At 45.0% G+C, this 24,155-nt stretch overlaps 1 protein-coding gene across 1 annotated transcript in view; it reads left to right on the top strand.

Moving 5' to 3' along the window:
• Positions 1-897: 897 nt before the first annotated feature.
• The window catches only part of plxnc1 (plexin C1), a 32,198-nt gene continuing 8,940 nt past the window's right edge, over positions 898-24,155 (top strand). Inside the window, exons 1-20 of the mRNA XM_079735370.1 lie at positions 898-1,940; positions 2,084-2,215; positions 2,979-3,113; positions 3,225-3,325; positions 4,925-5,033; positions 11,969-12,110; positions 12,475-12,580; positions 12,720-12,795; positions 13,362-13,403; positions 13,808-13,938; positions 15,042-15,218; positions 18,746-18,854; positions 19,239-19,412; positions 20,649-20,816; positions 20,921-21,011; positions 21,397-21,498; positions 21,762-21,865; positions 22,265-22,306; positions 22,638-22,765; positions 23,119-23,317. Of these exons, the coding sequence (XP_079591496.1) occupies positions 954-1,940; positions 2,084-2,215; positions 2,979-3,113; positions 3,225-3,325; positions 4,925-5,033; positions 11,969-12,110; positions 12,475-12,580; positions 12,720-12,795; positions 13,362-13,403; positions 13,808-13,938; positions 15,042-15,218; positions 18,746-18,854; positions 19,239-19,412; positions 20,649-20,816; positions 20,921-21,011; positions 21,397-21,498; positions 21,762-21,865; positions 22,265-22,306; positions 22,638-22,765; positions 23,119-23,317 (3,255 nt within the window). The 5' untranslated portion in view covers positions 898-953. The remainder of the gene's footprint in view (positions 1,941-2,083; positions 2,216-2,978; positions 3,114-3,224; positions 3,326-4,924; positions 5,034-11,968; positions 12,111-12,474; positions 12,581-12,719; positions 12,796-13,361; positions 13,404-13,807; positions 13,939-15,041; positions 15,219-18,745; positions 18,855-19,238; positions 19,413-20,648; positions 20,817-20,920; positions 21,012-21,396; positions 21,499-21,761; positions 21,866-22,264; positions 22,307-22,637; positions 22,766-23,118; positions 23,318-24,155) is intronic.

Here is a 24,155-nt window from a genome sequence, read left to right as displayed (position 1 = left end):
TTAAAAGCAATAGACGGGGCCTGAATTAAGACGCACGCAATTAGGATTAGCACGCACTCATCTCGGTGAAGTTCTCACAGCAGGCTTCGGACGGACACCTACAGTCGCCCCATGAACGTGCTCTGAGGCCCCGTCCACTTCCACACGCACACACACACACGCACGAACGCACACACACACGCACTTTAGCTCCGCACCGGTTAGATTCCAACCAGCCCATATATCAGTAACTGCTCTGTATCACAGGCCTATATAGCCATATCATAACACAATAATACAGCTCGTTATCAACAACGTGCTGAAGGCTTCATGCCCAGGTGCGTGCTGGATGCGGTGCCTTTTCTTTTTACCTCGACCGAGAAACGTCCACTTCGAACACAGTGAAATGATTACGCACTAACAGGTGGGTCTCCTTACACCTCGGATCTGGCCTCCATTCTTCTTAGTGAGGTCGGTAGGTACATATTCGATATTAATTTGATCTTCAAATTTCTCTTGTGGATGGTGAACCTGCACTTCACTGCGCAAGCGCGAAGTGATCAAGGGAGCTAAACTAACTTTTGTTTTGTTTTTGAGAAGCCTTTCAGAACACACGACCAAAACAAAGCATAGCGGCACCGGTGGCAGCCGCGGATGAAATAAACAGCCTGCATAATAACTGTAATCACAATAAAAAAATTAAAAATAAATCACATTTTGGATGAACTTTGGAACAACACTATATAAAGATTTAAATGTGCTTCCCTCTCCGGTAAGCACCATTCACTGTGAAAACGCTCAAAAGCAGTCAACACAGTGCCATGTTTTGCCCACTTCCCTTTTTGCGTAAACCGGAGGTTTCCTCTTACGCGTTTTCGTGCGCCTTTACGCACGGTGGCAGGGTGTGTTCTAGCGTCTCCTCGCGTGAGGAGCAGGCGGTAGGTCGCTCTCTCAGGACTCTGCTGTCGCGCACCATGGAGTTCGCGTGGCTGTCGCTCTTCCTCGCCCTCGGTGGGCTCCGGGGGGCCCGCGCTCTGCAGGAGGTCGACGTGTTCCCCTCCCGCGGTGGAGATATCCGCGACTTCACCGTCGCCGCAGGCTGGGTGTACGTCGTCACCGGAGACCACCTGTACCAGCTCAACCTCAGCCTGGGGCTGCTTCACAGTCTGACGCAGAGAGGGGAGTACATAGGGACCGCGCTTTTTGGACGGTTTAACAGGACTTTGGAGGGGGGCGCGTCCACTTTTAGCGTCAATACCTTGGCGCCACTTGTGGAGCGCAACCAGTTGCTCACCTGCGGTGCGCTGTACTGCGGCTTCTGTGAGACGCTGAACTTGACGGACATAACACGGATATTAAGCGGGGAGGCTTATGATTTGAGTGCTGTTGTGCCAAAAGGCGCCTCCGTGGGATTTGTGGTTGACGTGAATGAACAGTCTTACATTTTATCTGCTGCTGAAGGGTTCGAAGGAATCAACGACAAAGTGTGTCCGTACAGTCAAATATCGAAAATACGTCTTCATAACACACATGAAGGTCAGGTTGGAGGACTGTTCTCGTCCCTAGACAGTAGTGAGAACCCCGAAATCCTTGCCCGTCGTTCAGGTGTCCAGTTTGTGGATGCATTTCAAATCAAATCGACTATTTTTATTTTTTCAAACTTAAATGACGAAAATAACGCCACTAATGTTCGTCTACTTTGGTTTGTGAACAAAGCGACTAAAACCAAAACGTTAAAGTCCTTGCGAGGTGCGATACTCGTCTGCTGTGAAGGTGGCGAAGCGCGCCAGAGACTTGTTTCTTCTTCGGTGATTCCCGGGGACCAACCGGTTCTCTGGGCAGGGATATTTACCGACCATGACGTCACTAACACGGAGCTCGCCATATATGACGTCAGTCCGCCAACTGATGCACCGACCTACAGGGACCCAGACTTTGGCTACACAGTAGAACCTTTGAAGGTGAACCTGTCATAGACGACAAAGCTAAATTGATTTCCAAAGTTAATCACTTGGAATTGCAACTAAAGGTATATCAATTGTGTGTGTGTGTGTGTGTGTGTGTGTGTGTGTGTGTGTGTGCGTTTGGGCGTGCATGTCTATAGGGTGATGGGCCCAACACGCTGAAGCCAAGTCACGTGCTGCTGAAACACCGTTTCATGACGTCGGTGCTCGCCGTCAAGCTGAACAACTGGCTGATCTTCTTCATCGGCACCGGAGACGGTCAACTTCTGAAGGTCTGTAGGTCCTCCATGCTACGTCACGCTACATCACTTCCTCTGTTGGAACAGAGCAGGCATGCTTGTCTCACCAAAAACGACATATATGCCATGTGATCACAGCAAAAAAGGAAATGAGTGCAGCAAAAGCGCCTGTGATTGCATTTACATGATGGCTCAGGGTCAAAGGTCACGAGAGATTGAGTTAGCCATGGTCTTGTGAGTGGTACATCTTCCCTGGTATCCCTTGAAATGTGCAGTCGGGACAGGAAATTCATTAAGCTGCATGCATCATTTCTGGCCACTTGTTTAGACGTCAATTTTGAAAATAAATATACAACCAAAAAGGAATATTGCGTAGATATTATGGGGGATTTTTTTATTTTTTTGTTGGTTAACGTAGAATAACCAGAGAGAGTTAACTTAGATGTTAATTCTCTCTGGTCTTTGAAGGCAGAGGACCTTGACCATTGTTTGCTGTTTTAAATTATGTCCTGGTTGTATTGGCTTCAGTTCTAAGTGTAAGGTACTCATACGTGTAAGGTACACCAAGTGTACTTTAAGTGTAAGGTCCTCTAAGTGTAAGATCCTCTAAGTGTACTCTTACTCTAACTGTGTTCTAGGAGTAAGATCCTCTAAGTGTACTCTTACTCTAACTGTGTTCTAGGAGTAAGATCCTCTAAGTGTACTCTTACTCTAACTGTGTTCTAGGAGTAAGATCCTCTAAGTGTGCTCTCAGTGTATCCATCAGCTCACTCCGCTGTGGTTGTGTGTGACTCAGCTGACGGTGGACGCCACGCTCCAGGCCCAGTGTCTCAGCGTCATCTGGAAGGCCCCCGACGACCGCTGCGTCTTTCCCAAGATGCACCTGGACCCCGTGGGCCGCAAGCACGTCTTCCTGGCGGTTAGGGACAAGGTAGGCTCGTGGATATTGGACCCGGTGCAAATACCCTAGAAACTGCAGTGCACACATCTGTCCTGACCGACATGGTCAATGTTGTGTACGTGTGTGTGTGTGTTCCCCCAGTTGATGCGCGTTCCAGTGTCTCAGTGTGGTCAACACAGCAGTCTGGAGTCCTGCTGGAACGCCCGCGACCCGTACTGCGGTTGGTGTGGAGCTCTGAGACGGTCAGCTAATCAGCTACACACTGAGACACTACACACATTACACACTTTCAGTTACACACTGACACACTGCACAAATTACACACTCTCAGCTACACACTGACACACTGCACACATTACACACTCTCAGCTAAACACTGCCCCTTCACACACATTACAGACTCTGAGCTACACACTGACACACTACACACTCACATCTACACTCTAACACAATACACACCGTTACATACTCTGATCCATACACTAACACACTACACGCTGCATACTATTACACAGATCAACTCTTTAGGTAACATTGATGACATCCTCATTGCACAGTTATTTCTCTTTTTAAAGGGGAAGTGACACAAGCGCTGCTGTCGCGCAAGGAAGTGAGACTTTGGTCTTATGTGTGTCGGTTTCTGTGAAAAAAACACTGCAGAAAGATTGGACCGTCGATCCAAGAAATCGACGATCCAATCATCGACTAGAAGAAACTTGTCGATGGCTAGTGATGTTCACTGCTAGTCGATGGCTAGCAATGTTTACTACTAGTCGATGACTAGCGATGTTCACTGCTAGTCGATGACTAGCGATGTTCACTACTAGTCGATGACTAGCGATGTTCACTACTAGTCAATGACTAGAGATGTGCACGACTAGGGATGTTGACTAGTAGTCGTTGACTAGGGATATTCACCACTAGTGGACCACTAGTGACTAGTCATTGCTTCACTTGGTAGTGGGCACCTGTCGTCGGTTAAACAATTTTTTTTTCATTCTGAGAACAGGACTTCTGATGATGTCTAAATCGGGAAACCACGGCATGCCCGATTCATTGAAGCATGCATCTTTTCTAAGGACATGCCTTGAATAGGCCTTATTAACCAACGGTATCAACAGGTAGTTTCCCAAACCCAATGTCTGGTTCATAGTTCTCCGCCAGTGACTGCGGTCAGGTTAGGCTGAGGTCACCGACTGAGAGGTCACGCTCAGTTTTAGAGGTCACTCCCAGTTTAGAGGTCACTCCCATTTGGGCTTTTCATGACTTTTCTTTAAAACGTGTTTTAATCAGACGGAGAATAAAATGGATGTAAAAAAAAACGGAATTCACACACCGACGGCGGTGACAACCATGTAAGGAGACAGCCAGCTCATCCAGAGCAGTAAGGGTGAGGTGTCTTGCTCAGGGACACCTCGAAACTCAGCTAGGAGGAGCCAGGGATCGAACTAGCGACCTTCAGGTTACCAGACAAATCGCTCTACCTCCTGAGTTACATGCTGCCCCTAATCACGCAAATCGTTAGATAACATGAATGAGCAGAGAGAAGAGCTGTGATGCTTTTTATCCTCTCCTGAGAGACAAAGATATATTCCGGATGAAAAACCTCCAAAGCAAAACGACTTCCAACTGTTTGTCCTACCTACCTAAAAGTTATATCTTTCTAGTCTTTTAACCCACCACTTCAGCCCCGTCAGTCCCCCCATTGACAGAATGCCATTTCTGCCTCCTTTGAAACGCACCATGGCTGATTTGACCTTGCTGATGAACCCAGTTAAAACCACAGTTAATGATGCATCATGGGATATGGAGTGCCCTATCTGTCTAATTTTCCACCACAGATGCAGCTTTGAGGACGAGTGTCCATCTTCTCTGTGGCTGTCCGTCCCAGATGACCTCAGACAGCGGCGGATGCTCTCCCACAGCTTCCAAGAAGATGCAGAAGGAAAGGTATGCATGCTCATAACCAATCAGATATAGCATAAAAAAATGCATATATTTTTTCAAAAGTTATATAGGATCTTTAAATATATATATTTATATATATATATATATTTGATTTCTTTCACATATATATATCCTATATATATGTTTTTTAATATATATATTTTTTTTTTACTTACATACTGTATATATATATAGATAGATAGAGGCGTTTATCGGAGGCATGTTACAATACCGCGAGTGCGGACATTCTTGGCAGGGAATTGAACCCCTAACCTAGGTGGGGTTCATGTGTCACCAGTGGCGGAACTAGAGTTTTATACATGGGGTGGACAGGGGGTGGCCAAGGCTACTTCAGGGGGTTCATAGACCATGACAGAAAATGTGTGTGTGACCCTAACCTGGTATCTAAGGAGCATGAATGAATCGTATGATTGCTGATGAGAGGTAGCCTGGCTATTGCCAGACCAAGCGCAATCATAGATTGCACGTTGGTCTGGGAAGCTGCCGTCATTTTCTTCAGCACAAGAGGCGTGATCAACCGGCCTAGTTCAACTGACTCTGTACGCGATTGGCTGCTTGCCGTCGCTTCCCTGTCATCATTGTGTTAAACCAGCCCAATAGCGCGCCAAGGGGAAAAGCCAGCTTGGTGATTGGCTCCCGCAAAAACGTTTCGGAAGCAGAAAGAAATGTATTGCTCTTCTCCAGACCCTTGTGCGCGGCTAACTCAAATCACCTGCAGAATGGGCGGGGCTACCCAGTCTAGATTAGAGGTAGAACCGGGAGTTCTAGAATGTGGCAGATAGTGTGGTCCACTAGGGTTACTTCACTAGAATTCTTTAACATGCTGTGAATAGCCAGTGTCTGCCTCGGAACTGCTGCTCAATTTCTTCTCACACACACACACACGTACACACACTGTACTGTACTCACATACTGGAGAGACTTGGATCCATCTGTTTTCATGGGTATATAATCTGGGTCTATCAGTGTTGAACATCCCAAAAAATATTTTCAGAAAATAAAGCTCAAGCAACAAAGGACATAAGATAGCATTTGAGTGTGACATAACTTGCATAGTTTATTTCTGGAAATGATTTATTAACAATATATATTTATTAATGATTATTTATTAACGATATATATTTTTTCTGTCATACTGAAAACAAAAGATATGCCTGCACAAAATATTGTCAGGCAGAAATGGAAAAATAATTGTGGTGCCCACCAATATTAGAAACAATATTACAAAAATGTTCCCCGCAATTATTGCAAGTTATTTTTTAATTTTAAACCATATCATTTCTCAACGACAACCCCTATTTAACATATAGCAAGTGCATTTTTGTTTGTTACTCAAGCTTACATATATTGTACAGGCTTTGTTGCATATTGTAGCGGGCCTGTGGGTGTGGGGTTTCCATGCCACCAAGTTGAATAGACAATAGCGACACAACACACAAAGCAGATTCAACTTAGGATGGTTTATTCACCTAGTAAACACAACCAGGGTGGGAAAAGGGTCCTCCACCTCCTTAATGATCCAGTCCTCTCTGTATCCTGCTAGCCCTAGCTCCTGCTTGTGGTAGCCTGCTCTCCCTTTCAACTGCAAGCACTCCAGCGTAATGGCCTTCAGGCCTGCCCCGTTAACTGGAGGAATTCCATATATGGCCTGGGGGTGGAGCCAGCTGGTTGCCAGGCCTACCACTCCCCTCACTCCTCCCTGCCGTCTGCCACAATATGTAAATTATTTGTTGTCCTGTTAGTTACATATGCAACAGAATGGTAATGCTATTACCATTCCACCCCCATTACTTTTCAACCTCTATTTCCTCTTTTACATGCAGTATCATATTTATGCTAATACAGTGGTAAGAATAAGTTTATGCACCCTTGCTAAAGTTGACTAAAAAGAGGAATACAAAATCATCTTTTGGAAATTGATCTTAATGCCTTAATTAAACAAATGAGGAAAAATTCCACATTTTAGGCCACCAGTTTTCTTTGTGAATGAATAATGTATCGTAAATAAATGAATGTTCTTCGTTAAAATACAGGGTGCATAAGTATAGGAACCCCTATGTTAAATTCCCATAGAGGCAGGCATTTTTTGTATTTTTAAAGGCCATTTATTTCATGGATCCAGGATGCCATGCGTCCTGATAAAGTCACCTAGGCCTTTTGAATTAAAATAGCCCCACATCATCACATACCCTTCACCATACCTAGAGATTGTCATGTTTCTTTTTAGTTAGCCTTAGAGCTGTTAGTTAGCCTAATGATTTCGCAAATCAAACCAGCTAATAGGCTAACTGAAATTTACATTTACATTTAGGGCATTTAGCAGACGCTTTTATCCAAAGCAACTTACAATAAGTGCATTTGTTACAATAAGTACATTTGTCATAAGAAGTGAAACAATATATCGCTGTCGGTACAGTAAAGACGTTCATAGAACCAAGTGCAAGTATTACAATCGCTAGGCTAACCCATTCCCCGTGTAAAGCAGCGATAGCAGCTACTGTAGATGCTACACAATTAAGTACCTTGAATAAGTGCAATGTACAAGTGCCAGGACGTACAACATTCAATGGTGGCTGTGCATTGGTTTCTATGCAGAGTCGAGATGAACTCTGAACAGGTGAGTTTTGAGTCTTTTGCGGAAGCTGGTGAGCGACTCTGCGGTCCTGACATCGGTAGGGAGCTCGTTCCACCACTGAGGTCCCAAAACAGAGAAAAGTTGTGACTTTGCTGATCGACCTTTGTTTGCTCTTAGCGATGGCGGTACTAGACGTCCAGCTGAGGTAGTTGAGCGGAGGGATCGAGCTGGGGTGTGTGGCTTTACTAATGCTTGGAGGTAGGCAGGGGCAGTTCCATCGACTGCCTTGTATGCCAGTACCATCATCTTGAATCTGATGCGAGCTATTACAGGGAGCCAGTGGAGGTCTCGGAAGAGGGGGGTTACATGTGAGAACTTTGGTAGGTTGAACACGAGGCGCACTGCCGCATTCTGGATGCGCTGCAAGGGTTTAATCGCAGAGGCAGGGAGTCCAGCCAGGAGCGAGTTGCAGTAGTCGAGGCGGGAGATGACCAGTGATTGGACTAGAAGCTGAGCTGCTTCCCTTGTGAGGAAGGGCCGGATCCTGCGGATGTTGTAAAGTGCAAATCTGCAGGATCGGGCCACCGCAGTGATGTTTGCGGTGCAGCATAACTGATTGTCCAACACTACACCAAGGTTTTTGGCAGTTGGAGAAGGAGATACAGTGATGTTCTCAACAGTGACCAGTAAGTCCATGTGTGGGCAATCTTTCCCTGGTATTAGGAGGAGCTCAGTCTTGTTGAGGTTAAGCCTCAGGTGATGGGCAGTTGTCCAGGTGCTGACTTCTGCCAGACATTCAGATATGCGTGTTGCAATCAGGGCTTTGTCAGATGAGGGAAAGGAGAGAAATAGCTGAGTGTCGTCAGCATAGCAGTGAAAGGAAAAGCCGTGGGATGTAATTACAGAGCCCAGAGATCTGGTGTAGAGGGAGAACAGAAGAGGCCCCAGTACCGAGCCTTGAGGGACACCTGTATCAAGCGTGCAAGGTTTGGACAAGGAGCCATTCCATGTTACCTGATAAGTGCGATTCATCAGGTAGGACGTGAACCAGGAAAGGGCAGATTCAGCTATGCCAAGCTCGGCGAGAGTGGCGAGGAGGATCTGGTGGTTCACAGTGTCAAATGCTGCAGACAAGTCAAGGAGAATGAGAACCGATGAGAGGGACGAGGCTCTGGCCGCCCGGAGGGACTCAGTCACCGCGAGGAGAGCCGTCTCAGTGGAGTGTGCTTTTTTGAAGCCTGACTGGTGAGGGTCAAGCAGGTTGCTAGATGAGAGATAGGAGGACAGTTGGTTAGCGACGGCACGTTCAATGTTTTAGAGAGGAATGAAAGAAGAGATACCGGTCTGTAATTCTGGATGTCAGTGGTATCAAGCGTGAAATAAAACCATGCCATGCATGCCTCTATGGGAATTATCATAGAGGTTCCTATACTTATGCACCCTGTATTTTAATGAAGAAGTGGTGAAATTGGTGGCCTAAAAGGTTGGATTTTTCCTAATTTGTTTAATTAAGGCATTAAGATCATTTACCAATGGATGAACTTTTTATTCCTCCTTTGAGTCAACTTTAGCATGGGTGCATAAACTTATTCTTACCATTGTATATATTATATTAACTTTCCTTTGCCATTAGTTTTGAAAATCCAACTGAGTAAACAGATTTAAAATTGCTAAATGTTATTTACAAAATACCAGGACAATTCTTGCATTTCGAACATTGGTTGTAGTCTTTTCACTGCGTTCTAGCCCTAATTTTGACGGTGAACCGAGGGAAAAGACTACAACCAGCCCGCCTTTCCGTTTCCGGTCAACGAACATGAGTCTTCCAACCGAAATCAATGGATTTACAAAATTACAAATATAACCCAATAGAAACTGTATTTCGCCACGATACTTGATTTGGAAAGTCAACGAACACCACTAACCACTTGGTGAGTTGCACATTCCTGAAAATGAACGTTTAGGGTCGTTTTAAAGACAGGTTTGTGAATGCCCGTAGCCAGCCATTGTGAAGCAGGCAGGGGCGATTCGAATTAAGCCAAATACCCGAAACAAGACAAACAGTCAAAATTTCTGTGCCGACCACTCTAATTCATCCTGGACAAACCGGAAAGAGGGCTTAATGTTCAAAATACCGGAATTGTCCTCCACTGACATCTGTACTAGTTACCCCACATTAGCTAAACACACTAAACACTGTAACTTACTAAATTGGGAACCGATCTCTCTTATCTGATTAACTGTCTGTTAATGAGCCAATTTGCCAATATGCATCTACACAGCGACTCAACTTTGATAAAAGTTGTTCAGGAAACCTAAACCCGATGCTAAACCTAAAACTTAGTTCAATCGTCGCAGTCAGTCTTGATAAAGGCGCCGCCGGTAGAGATTGAAATTTTAGGGTTGTACCCAGGGTGGCTAATCAAATATCAGGCCCCCAAGGGCCTTACACACCTAGCGGCCATCTTGATTGACTTGTGTGGGAACTGGAGGCAGAACGGGGAACTGGGATACATGACAGCTGATTGGATCCGACCAATCACAGCCTGATGACCTGGTCAACCACCAAGTTCTGTTTAATGTGTGTTTACCAAACGTGTCGAGCAGCTTCTGCGAGTCGACTATCAGAGCAGAGGGCACGAGATGGAGGTGGAGGCCAGGGGCATTTCTAGGTTTCGTAAACATCGGGGGCTTTTTTTTTTTGTATGCTTTATTGTGAAAGCAAATTTCTTCATAATGCTTTACCTAAATAATCGACATACACAGTTCATTTTGCTTTAAATAGCTACCTGACTGCTGTGCTGCTTATCCCCAAACATCAAAAGTTCCATTAAAGTTATTTCAGTAAAATGAATACAATGAATTCATATATATATATATTTATATATATATGATTCTGACTGGGGATAGGATAAGTTAATTCACTTGAGGTGGTAAACAGTGTGGTTTTGTTTTTAAACTGTTTATTATCTTTCCAGAATGACTATCTAGAAGGACTAGGCTACTTTATTTTGAGATGTCCCTGGAATCCCCATGTTTCTTTCTAAATAACTAACTACTATTAGTGACTAAAATCATTTGATCACTTCTACACTGAATTGAATTAATGCATTCCATAGTTACCAGTAAATTTACCAAGAAATATTGAAGAAAGAACATTTTTAATTTATTTTTTTTTATATTCAGGGCTAAGTAAATAATATCTGGGGCTTTAGCCCCCAATAAAACAGCCTAGTGACGCCCCTGGTGGAGGCAAACACCTAGAGGCTGAACAGGAAGCACAGGGCCAACCGCCACAGGCTCACGATTGTTAGGCGGCCGACTTATCTCCCTTTGACCTCCTTGGCCAAACATTTGTCGGCTGTGTTCGTTTCAGATGCGAACCTCCTGTGTTCCTTTCGTAACCTGAGTTCCCCAGTTGTGTCTTTCGTATCAGTTCCTTTTGTTTCTGTCGCCTGGTTCCTTCTGGGGTTTCCGTGGCTGCAGTTCTGTATTTGTTTTTCGAACATTCGTAATGTTCTGCTGCGTGTCAGTTTGCTCTGCATTCGGTTTCCCAATTTCCACACAATTAGCAACCGCTATTAGATTAGAGGTGATGAGAGTCAAACAAAAAGTTGACACAGTAACAGTCATTATAGTTGACTTTAGAGAAGTTCCAATTCAGGTCTTATCACGTTTTAATCATATCATTTGAGGTGTGATTTACGAGAGTCTAGTCAGGGATGGTTATGTTTTGAGAATAATGTTATTGCAATAGGGATTGTTTGATGCCATATAGATATATAATTATTATTTTTTTAAATAGATATTCTCTAGATCCCTAGCTATACATCAATCAAGCCTTATGGATCTTTGCTTGAGTCTGCTCTTCAGTTAAAGTGGACTTGGATCTTGTCGTGGCAATTTCTTTACCAGATATTGAATCTAGGATAGATGAGACTTTTAAATGCCAAAAAAGCTCACAATAGTTGTAGACAATTAACCGATTTTAACAGCTGCATACACTAGTTTTGTCTCTTGCAGAGTGAGCCCAGTTTCAATACAGTTTCACACAGGCTTTTAACACAGTCTCACCCCCTCCAAGCGATGTATTGGTCCATACATCATGTGAGGGAAATGTTGACCTACAGAGGGTTTCCTGGTATAGATAAGTGGGTCCTTGTGACTGGTCAAACCCAAAGGACGAGGTCAACAAAAGGGGAACTAGGAAAAAACTGTTAACAGATGAGGTGGCCAGATAACAAAACCTGAAGGAAGAGCTGAACTTATTAAAACTAAACAACATCAAGATTTTCCACCACAATCGTGAACCCCAAGCCTTCTCCTCCTCCATCGTTCCCAGATCAGGCTGGCGGTCTTCACCGACCTGAAGAGAGGTGGAGCTCCTGCTAACTTCTCCTGCCGATTCAACTCAAGTGTCGGAGTGCTGGGAGGACTACAGCATCAATACCCAGAATGCACCTGCCTGCTGCCTCCTGTGATTGGTCAGTAATGGACCCCTTTCTCCCCTCTCAGAAATGTTATCTTACCCAACTATCAACAACTCTGAAAAGAAAATATTATTCTATAAGACTTCCAGGGGCCTTTCTCCAAACAAAAGTAGATAATATTACTAGTAGTATGAAAATTATATAAATCATTTAAAGATTCATGTAATAAGCTGAGACGTCAACAGATTATCTCATTAATTTTATAGTGTGTTCTGAAACTAACACAACTCCATTAAGTTGTAATCAATCCACGGTTCGAGAGATCCCCCTCATTTCAATTCCTTTCCAACTTCTAAAGTAAATCGTGACCTCTTTTTTGCTACTGAACTAACACGACATTGTGTCTGTTCTACAACAGCAGGCCTGCGTGTGAGCGTCACCCTGAGCCTGGGGGAAGTGGATTTGACTGAAGAACTGAACCTCCTCAACTGCTCTCGGATCACCGGAGCTCCCACTTCCATACTGTAGGTCTCCCGTACTCAGACGCCTTACACCATCCAGCCTTCACAATGTACTCTACAGTCTGTGGGAACCGGGGCCTCAGGGGAGGATGTGAGCGCTTTGTGACCCAGTGTGGTGAACCTGTGTCTGTTCCTGGTTCAGGTGTAGCCAGTGCCTCGCAGCCGGGTGTGGGTGGAGCAACGGGGCCTGTACGTGGACACGCAGCGGAGCCCTGGATGTAACGCTCCGTCCCTCTGAGCACCACCCAATGTCCATCTCTCCTTCCATCCCTCCATTCATTTAACTTCTCCTATATCTATCTATCAGTCCCTCCTCTATCCATATCTACCCTCCCACTATCATCAATCAATCTATCATCCATCCATTAATCCATCATCAATCCATCACCCTTCCGTCGACCCCCCCTACCCCATCCTAGAACCATCCCTTTCCTCCCTTCTTCATCCATCATTCCTTTATGTAGTTAAAACGTTAAATATTAATGCAGTTATTCCAGATTACCTTTATTTTATAAGGTACTCACTGTGTATGTGTGGATACCTATTGTTATTGTTGGTTCTACTGTCACCATGTGACAGTTGACTGTTCATGTTTCATGTGTTCATGTTTCACGTGTTCATGTTTCACGTGTTCATGTTTCACGTGTTCATGTTTCATGTGTTCATTTTTCATGTGTTCATGATTCATGTGTTCATGTTTCATGTGTTTATGTTTCACGCGTTCATGTTTCACGTGTTCATGTTTCATGTGTTCATGTTGAGACCTTCTGGTTCCTCTCCACAGACGTCCATCTGCCAGGGTCTGCAGACCGGGGTTGACTCTCTGGTAGGTCTGGTTCCTCATGAGCCTCAGCCTTGTGTGATTACTCTAGGGCCAGCGAGGACATCACCGCATTGTGAAAGCGACACACTTCACACTTCTTTCATGTCCATTCTGTGGGTTTTAGAATCTAGATGATTTAAAAAAAAAAGTAGGGGAAACAATCATGAAACAGGATATTGACTAATCCGTGTGTGGATGGGTATTCATCACAAACAATGAGACATATTTCTGCAGAATGCACCTGTGTGTGTGTATGTACACTTACGCGCGTGTGTGTGTGTATGTGCATGTGCGTTTATATGCATGTTTGTATGTGCATCTCCGTGTGTGTGTATTTGCATACGTGTGTGCGTGTGCATGTGCACGTGTTCATACGTGTGTGTGTGTTTACGTGTTGCTTTCTTCAGCCAGAGATATTCAACATTACCCCGAGTGAGATGTCCTTCTACGGTAAAAACAACGCAGTGCTGATGGGAAGGAACCTGGGTCAAGTGATCGGAGTTCGGCTTCAAGGAGACCTGGACTGCAGTGCTAAAGAGTGGGTGAAGAAACACCCCAACTCACTCGACAGTTAGGGCTAAAGGCTCAGTTATGGTTCCACGTCGACGCAACGCAATGACCACGCAGACGCTTCAATGCAGTCGTGAACCTGTTTTGGTTCTGCGTCAGGATTTAGTGTGAGGACCAATCACAGCCCTTGCTGCTGTGTCGCCTCGACACAAGGATAGAATTTTGGGAGGCGCAGGTCAGGCCCTTGGGGTGGATGCAAGGAGGGTCCGCAAGGACGTATTCAGTCTGTAAACCTCCTTGTGTAGCGTCGACCTGGAACCATAACTAAGCATTTAGGTACACTGTGTTGGTCGCTTAGCACTTTTAGACGCTTTCACCCAGAGCAAAATAACAGTGGATTCAGATCCATGTTATTAAAGGGGTGATATTATACCACCAAGTACGCTCACTTGTGTCACTAAAACACAGGAAAAGGCTGATTTTCCCAACGGTTTGTAAAGGCAAATGACTCCCGGCAAATGATTATTCTAAATATTTAAGCCTTGACAACAATAACAACATAAATAATGATAGTAAGTGTAATAATGATCATTAGTTACGATTATCCCAACATGAGCTTAAACGTTAAACGTTAAACAATGTTAACCTCATAACGAGGATAGGAAATGATGACGGCAGCAATATGATTTATGAGGAACCCAAAGTCAGCTGATTGGATGCTGTGAGTAACAGTTGGAGTAATAATGTCAGCTATTATTAATAATGGCAGTTATAATTACTAATGTCAGCTATTATTAATAATGGCAGCTATTTAACAATTACTCGCCGAAGACAAAGTGAATCACGGAGCCTGAGGTTAATAATTGTTTTAGTATATACTACACGTAAACACTCCAAAAATAAACTAGGTAACACTTTTTGCCGGGGTTTATTTGGTTTTATTAGCGTGACAAGACGACCGTCATGCGATGAAAAACAAAATCCTGAGTTTGAGATCTCAATCATGGGATATTGCCCAATATCCCGAGATGATGAACCAATCAAATTGCGCCATCTTAGGAGGTTCACGTGTAGCATGTACTAAAATGACTTCTAGGGAGGATAACGACGCCGAGGCCTCTCTGTGCGTAGGGCTTCGGTGAGGCTCAATACGGGGGCCAGCCTGACCTTCCACATCCCCGCCGGAGACAAGGGCCGGGTCAAGGTCTGCCTCCTCCTGCCCGACGGCGGTTGCCACAGCAACGCGTCGCTCACCTACCGGTCGGTGCCGATCTGCGCCTCCATCGCGCCGGGCAGCACCTGGGCCAGGTAGGGGCGGAGTCATGGTGTAGATAGGTCAACTCAAATGTTTAAAGTAAATATTTATGAATATAATATTTAAAGTCAAATATGTTTAAGTAGAGTATTTAAAGTTAAATATTTACAGTGAAATATGTTTTAGTAAAATAATCAAAGGAAAACATTAAACTTTATTTAACTATTGAAGAAAAAAATAATACACAACATTATAAGTAAAATATAAATATACTTTTTAAATATATATATTTTAAGTAAATTATTTATTATTACAATATTCTACACAATTATTAAATTAAAAAGTTTATTCGCAAAATACTACATTTTAAATATTAACTGGTAAAATATTTAATAGTGAAATATTTATAAATGAAATAGGTATAAGTTGCCATAAGTCTTGAGTGGTATGATTCTGAGAAACTATCCGCCTGAACGGGCAGCAATGCCCAGGCAGGAAATGCCACCTGTGCGTAACTTCCTCTGTTTCACATGCCTTCTGTTGGATTGGTTACCTTGGCAACCACTCGTCACCACGTTTTCATTAGCTGACATCGTTACAAATGTGGTTGCACCCCATATTTCGGAGGCTTTGTCGCAGTATTGGCATGTTTTTGTCCCGTAACATCCATCTGTGTCAATTAATTAGAACAGATGAACTTCCTTGGAAGAAATTGTAAAATGTTTTTATTACATATGGGGTCTGTTTCTTTTAAACCATCAGTACCTCAACATCTTTCCTCACAAACCAACTCTTTGTGTCCCTCCTCCTCTTATATAAAACAATTATACCTACTAATAATAACAGGCTGGTATTAAGGTATTACACCCCAGCTACGATTCATTTCCTCTGGTGATCTGTCATCCAGAATAGTGTGCTTGTGCGTGTGTGTGTGTGTGTGTGTGTGTGTGTGTGTGTGTGTGTGTGTGTGTGTGGGTGTGTGTGTGTGTGTGTATTTTATTTGCATGCACATATCTTGATCAGGGCAAGTGCGGTGGTGCATTTAATCTAAGTTCATCTAAACTTTGCATTCGCTGTACAACCCACTGTTAGGCAGTTTGTACAAACAGGAACTGAAGTGGGACATGTTCCCAACGAGACCACTCACACCAGCGCTGCACTCAGCCTCTCTGTGGGGTCCAGCACGGCTCCAAACCTTCATCATCACCCATCACATCAAACACAGAACAGGACCTTAATCCAATCCTCTGACGTGTTTTTATACTTTCTACCACGCTGCCCGATTTGGCTCCATGGCTCCGTGGCTCGTCTGAGGTGTGTCCCGCCTCACATTGAAGCTCTGTCCTAACTGAGTCAGACTCGGACCGAGAGTTGATCTGAAACCCGCTGACTTCCTTCACACAGCACTTAGTCATGAGGTTTTGGTTTAGTTTTTTGAAGGCTTATTCCGTGTGCTAACCAATATGAACGTTTCAGAATCTAAACGGGAGAAGTTTCTGACAAATTCTGACAAATTCTGACAAATGTACTTATTGTAAGTCGCTTTGGAAAAAAATTCCCCTAGATGTAAACGTAAAGACGACGTCAACTCATGTCTGTGTCGTTAAAGCCCTGTTTTGAAATGTTACATCACATTGGTGCAGTGCCTGTGTTAAAGCGTTTGTTCGAACCCTCGTATATATCTTTTGTTTTTACTGGCACCGATGCAACCCAGTACGAAAAATGCATCTAGACAATGAATGGTCTCAGATGCGGCCACTTTGGTGGTAGTCTTGAGCCTTGCCACCGTCGACCATGGACCTCATGCAAGACCCACTCTGATGCACACGTTTTTACAGCCAAAATCTGCACCCTTAGAATCGTCTCTTCTTTCTAAAATCCACAAGTGGTCTAGAGTAAAGTACGGTTGGCTAAAGCAAAAAGGAAAAGTTGTCAATTCCTACTCCATGGCTTTGACTAGAAATATAAACTTGTTATATTTATAATTACTTTAATATTATACTGTTTCGCAGTCTGATCTCACAGTTGGATAAATGTAGCAGCATTGTTACAATAACATCAATATTCAGAATCAAATTAGTATAAGAATGAGGGACAGAATCAGAATACTTGGAATAGTTGTCGCTGAGTGGGCGTCGATCCGAATGCACACACAGGCTATAATCCGTCTGGTTGACCAACATTTCACACGTGGCTGGGTGTGTGTGTGGGCTTATCTGGTGTGTGTGTTTCCGGTTGTGTGTGGCTCGATCTAAGCACACTGACACACGCTTATAACCACTCAACAACTCATCTCAAGAACTCGTAACTTCAGCTTCTAAAGGTGTTCTCCCCAGGCTGTAATTTTCCACCTGCGGTACCACTAGTGGTCTGTGAGGGTACTGCAGTTGGGACATTGAAATAGACAACGTTTACAATAAAATAAAAACGTGTAGATAATTGAATATAATTATATTAAAACAATTATTCAGTAAATATAACACTTTGGTCTAGTATTATGGATTTATATTACTTCCAAAATAATGTCGCTTTATGCATGCATGGTTTCCAGTGGCATGTTTTGTGTTTATTTCTGTTGGTATGTTTTCCACTGATGTTTTGTGTTGATTTGTGTTGGCCTGTTTTTCATTGATGTTCCATGTTGATTTTGGTTTGCTAAGTCAAACAACTGGGAGTCTCAGCAGCGTGGCTGACCCTTTCCTCTCCAGTTTCCCTCAAGCCACTCTTTTACGGGCTCTCTGCATGTGAATGAACCAACTTATTAATATCACTGTATGAGGTGGCAGAAGAAAGTCAATACCATTAGGTTGGCCCCAACCGCACCAGCCCAACACCGAAACCGAGAGTGAGCCTAACCACGGCCTGCCCACCGCAGGCCTCCAGCGCTCTCCATCTGTGTGTTCCCATACCGCCCCTCCCTGCAGCCCACGCTTCAGAGCGACGTTGACTATACCATGACCTGGTTCATAGTTCCGGTCTGAAGCAGCTGCACGCGAACTTGAAACCATGGACACGTGGATGGCCTGACCTTGCCACGCCCCCTTTTGGAGTGCCGTTTAATGTCAAACCTTTTTATCAAGCTGCATTGACACCTTTTGTTATTTTTGGTCCCCTCCTTCATCTGAGCAGGTGCTCTCCTGACGCTGCTAAATTGCTACGATTATAACATAGTATAATGTTATAATAATACTGTCCTGGAAATATCAATCATAACTATAATATACAAGTTATATAAACCCTGTTTATTTAATCACGATCAGGAACTTCCTCAGAAGGAATTTCTATACTTTCCCCTTGGATAGATGCAGCCCCTATAGCCACGACGTCTGATACGGAGGCCAATGTGTTGTGCAGATTCCTTTAACTGCAGACATGGGAAGTTATTCAAAAAAATGTTAATGGATAATATTATGTGTTTTCTTTGAGCAGCTACCGTTTACTACACTACATTTTCACTCTAGATTACTTGTTTACTGGTACAAAAGCCCTCTTTGGTTATTGGGGTACCATCAGCTTTATCTAGATTCGGCTGATTGGCTTCTGATGTGGGATTCTGTTCTCTGATTGGTCCAATGTGCAGCGGGAAGAGGAGGATGAACATCACGGTGTCCAACCTGAAGTTTGTTGATGAGGTCATCCACAGCCACACGGATGAGAAGGTCACCTTCTCCGAGTCAAGCGACAATGTGGTGAGTTGGTTCAGGTGCACTAAGTGTTACCTGCACTCAACCATGCACTCACACATGAAGCACACATGCACATGCACTCACACACACACGCATGCACTTACACACGCATGCAGTCAGACGCGCATGCACTCACACACAAACGCACTCACACGCGCACACTCACGCATGGAAGAGAAGGCACACAATCCTGCGAAGACACACACACATACTTTCAAGACACGTTTGCTTAAGAATATGGAGAGAGAGAGAGAGAGACATACACACACACACACAGACACACACACACACACACACACACAAACACACACACACACACACACAGACACAGACACACACTTACACATTCACCAAACGGCCGGCTTTCACGTGCCTGCGTCCCAACAGTCTCTGCAGTTCGAGAGCCTGCCGGCAGACCGCGACTCCTTCAGCAGCTCTCTGACCCTGAGGGTAGCCAATCAGACGCTGGCCTGCCCCACCGCCATCCGCTACCTGCCAGACCCCCAGTTCACCGACTTCAACTCCGCACCCGCGGCGGACCACCTGTGGCTCACCATAGAGGTCAGTCGCCCTCGGGACCCCTTCAAACACAGGCACCCGCTGGGGTGCGTGGTAGAGTGAGTGGGTGAGTGAGTTAGGGGGTGAGTGGGTGAGTGGGTGAGTGATTGGGTGAGTGAGGGGGTGGGTAGGTTGGTGAATGGGTGAGCCAATGAGTGGGTGGGCGAACTAGTGAGTGAATGAGTGAGGGGATAGGTAGGTTAGTGAGTGAGTTAGCAAACTCTGCTAGGTTCAAGCTTTGAGGCATGGTGGTGACGTGGCGGTTGATGTCCTCAAGATTGAAGTCAAAGTGGGCTGGACTTTAACTTTCTGAATCTGCAAGCTGTGCTCCTCATCTAGAATATCCATAATAATGCAGAGAGGTTGACAGCTGAGTTGGATTAGCTCAGGAGGTAGAGCGGGTTAGATGTTTTTTTTTATTATTATTATTTGTTCGCCTTCTGCAACATTCTGTTCACCAGAGAGGGATCATTTTAGCAATTTTAAAATTATTTAATTTATCTTCAGTGTGTATTGGCCAATCTGATTTGTCTTGACACGATTGCGATTCAGCCTACGCATAGCATGCACGCAAACTCACAGCCAGACACAAGAACTCCTTCTAATTCAAGAGCAGCTTTTTCTTTAATGACATAGAAAAGAAAGATTAGAAAGAAAATAAAACTGAAACCTATGTTTTACATACTTCCATATTGTGTTGTAATGCAAGCTTCATTGATTATTGCATTGTTCATAGAAAGTCATATTTGTGACAAAAGCTTTCTCTCTAATAAAATATTAGATAAGTTAATTCATGTCTTTAATGATCATCCCAAAAGTAGGAAGTGATTAGCAAACTCTGAGTATCCAACTCAGATGTATATATATATATATTTTTGAAAAACACGCATTGGAAATGTGCATAAAAATAATTGTTGCACCGAGATGCGTCGATAATCGCCTTAGAATCGAATCGTTGACCTCATAATCGGAATCGAATCGTGAGGTCCCAAGAGATTCCCACCCCTAGTTGTAACCGGAAGGTTGAGTGTCGAGGTGTCCCTGAGCAAGACACCTCACCCTCACTGCTCCCGATGAGCTGGCTGTCGCCCTGCGTGGCTGACTCCGCCGTCGGTGTGTGAACGACATGTGTATGAACCGTTGTAAGTCACTTTGGATAAAAGCGGCTGCTGAATGCCCTAAGTGTAAAAGTAAATCTGACCATAAGTCCCGAACGGCGGCTTCTGTTGGGATGTTCAGAAAAAGTCAGATGAGCTCCAGATGGCCCCTGAGGACCTGCTGGTGAAGGGCGTCCAGGGCGGTGAAGACCTCGACTGTGTCATCAGAAAAATCGAACGCAGCAACGGCACCGACTTCATCACATGCGTCATCCAGAGCTCCTCCGTTGTGCACGTCACAGCGGTGAAGGTAAATCCCATCGCGTCAAAGTCAAAGCGTTTTATTGACTTTGCATTTGTTTGAATGCAATTAATCAATTAACCAATCAATGCCTCGCTGTGCCTGTTTTTCAGATAACGTACGGAAGCCAGACGATAGTCCTGAAGCCCTTTCGCTACGTCATGCTGCTGCTGCTTCTCCTCATAGTTCCCTTGATCGTGGGCAGTAAGAAAGGCCTTAGGCTTCCTTCCCTCAACCTTGGCGAACCGGACCTTACCTAAAGCATATCTTAGCATAGCAACCGTAGCATAGCTCAATCTGACCCTCCATTATAACAACATTAGCTAACAGTACCGTACCTAAACCATACCTTAGCATGGAAACCGTAGCATAGCTCGATCCGACCCTCCATTATAACAACATTAGCTAACCGTACCGTACCTAAACCATACCTTAGCATGGAAACCGTAGCATAGCTCGATCCGACCCTCCATTATAACAACATTAGCTAACCGTACCGTACCTAAACCATACCTTAGCATGGAAACCGTAGCATAGCTCGATCCGACCCTCCATTATAACGAGAGAACGTGATGCCTGTGTCTTCCAGCGGGGGTGGGCGTCTACTGCTGGCAGAAGAGGAGTCTCACCGCCCGGATGAACCATCTCATCGAGGTCCTGGAGATGGACATCAGGAACGACATCCGCCAAGGTGAGCCCCAGGAGGGAAGCCGGACACGGAGCGCACCTTTGGTAGCGCTGTCGCGATGCTAGGAACACGACCACCATGTGACGACGCGAAATGTAATGACGGTGTCTTCTGAGACAGAATGTCAAATAAGTGAAAACCACAATTAGATCTACTAAAAAAACGCAAATATGTTGACGTCAACTTTATCGACTGTTATTAAGTAAGACCACTGGCACCGAGCTATGGTTCTGAACTGGTTCTAACCGGTCGGGGTGCTGGGATAGGGTTCGTGGACATGCAGACGGAGGAGTCAGACCTGATTGAGAACGTGGGGGCGATCCCCTTCCTGGACTACAAGCACTTTGCCGCCAAGATCTTCTTCCCCGAGGTAAGACTCACTTGTTCAGAGTTCATCTAGACAGTTCATAGCCTCCCCCACCCACCCCTCTAACACACTTATTGTATGTTGTACGTCCCTGCACTAAATAGTACTTAGGATTGTGTCGCATCTTATCCTAGCTATCTTTGTTGTATACGGGGAATGGGTTAACCTAGCAATTGTTAGTGTTTGGCACTTGGTTCTATGAACATCCTTACTGTACCGACAGCGATATATTGCTGTTTCTTTTTCTTCTGACAAATGTACTCATTGTAAGTCTCTTGGATAAAGCGTCTGCTAGATGCCCTAAATGTAAATGTAAATGTAAGTGGATCCATACTTGATCCCGACTCAAATCAATTGGCTCTTAACCAGTTGATGGGTGTTCTTGTCTCCATCTCCTCCCAGGGGGGAAGTCTGATGACGGCGTGCCTCAGAGACATCAGCCAGGTGGGGCCGTGCGTTTCTTCATCCTAATCGTTCAGTTTTGAAGTACGGTTGAATATCGAATGAATGTCGAATCAAATGTGAAGCAAGCTCAGATTTCATACAAAATCTTTGCTGGTCTACCGTCAGACATTAATCCAAAGTCTGGTTTAGATGAATCACCTCCAGACTAGCTTACCACTAAGTGGTACCGGGTTCGATGCCTGCAGGCATTTGATGCCTGACCCCTAACCTGCTCTTTATCAAAAACGACCTGTGTCATGTGAATTCCCTGTGGTTCTCCGTCTCACGTGTGCTCTGTGTGCGTGCGTGTGTGTTGTGCGGTTGATGTCAGGACCCGAGAAGGACGGTGAAGCAGGACGACGGCTGCGGGCGCCTGGCCCAGCTGCTCAGAGATCCCCTGTTCCTCACCTCCATGGTGCACACCCTGGAGGAGCAGAAGTCCTTCACCATCCAGCACAAGTCAGCCCTCTCTCCGCTCACCGGTCGTGCATGGGTGGATGAACGGAGGAGCGGGTTGACTGTTGAGTGAATGAGATGATGGGTGAATGGACGAGAGAGTGAATAAGTGAACGACTTAGTTGAGTTGAATTACGAGGGGATCCAGGCCAAAGCTCTGCCACCAATCCCCGCTCCACGCGGTATACGACTCATGTTAGAACATGCAAGGTCTCCTCTATTCCTCTATTGTCTTATTTCATAATCGTACATGGGACTTCCTCGCAGGTGCAAGATTGTAAAATATAACCGTACATGCACGGTCTCTGTAGGTGCATGAGTGTATCATCATTTAATCGTACCTGCGTGGTCTGCAGGTGCACGGTGGCCTCCGTCCTGACGGTGGCGCTGCACCGGGACCTGGGCTACCTGACGGAGGTGATGGAGCAGCTGCTGCGGGCGGCCATGGAGCAGCCCAACAACGGCCAGCACAAGATGGTGTTGCGCCGCACGCAGTCCATCGTGGAGAAGGTCCTCACCAACTGGATGTCCATCTGCCTGTACGGCTTCCTCAGGGTGGGTGCGGCGGCGGCGGCGGCGGCGGCGGCGGAGACTTTTGTAAAAGGCTGAGGTTAACGCAACCGTAGGTCCTCAGAAGGGCAAGGAGCGAACCGTGACTCCGAAACCTTGGTGGGAAGTGAGGGATGTCTTGAGAACGCATTGGGGCAGCATATGGCTCCGGATGTAGAGCGGGTTGGCTGGTAACCGGAAGGTTGCTCGTTTGATCCCCAGCTCCTCCTGGCTGATTGTCCAGGTGTCCCTGAGCAAAACACCTCGCCCTGACTGCTCCTGACGAGCTGGCTGTCGCCTTGCACGGCTGACAGCGCCGTCGGTGTGTGAATGTGTGCGTGAATGGGTGAATGCTAGGCATTATTGTAAAGTGCTTTGAGTGGCCACTGTTTAGAAATACGTTATATAAATGCAGTCCATTAGCGGAGCTTGGACGATTGGAGGTCACCCTTAGAAGGAACAAACGGTAGGGGTAGCTCCTTTTAAAGATGGGCTAGGAGGACAGTAGGTGTGGAGGGGGACGACACAAAGATAATCAGATAATTATAGATAATTATTACAGATAATAAGCCACACCTTTGGTGTGAGCAGCACTTTTCAAATTAAAACACAAAAACGGAACACACAAGACTTAAAATACAAGTCTTTTACAGTTTCTAAACCGGTTCTGTAAGGATAAATACCCAAATTTGCATGCAAATTAGACTAGACAAAGGAAAAAAAGTTACTTGGCTTTCAACTCCTCTCTCTGACTTCCTGTCACTCGGCAGGACTTGAGCCGCAGAAATGGGTGCCAGAGTCTTATGACCTCCTTCCTGGTTTAGAACAACACACCAACAACGTC

Source organism: Pollachius pollachius (genome assembly GCF_949987615.1).
Source record: "Pollachius pollachius genome assembly, chromosome: 4".
In the NCBI taxonomy this organism is placed as follows: Eukaryota; Metazoa; Chordata; class Actinopteri; order Gadiformes; family Gadidae; genus Pollachius; species Pollachius pollachius.
Note: the sequence above shows the minus strand (reverse complement) of the source record. Positions and strands in the feature narration are given on the sequence as shown.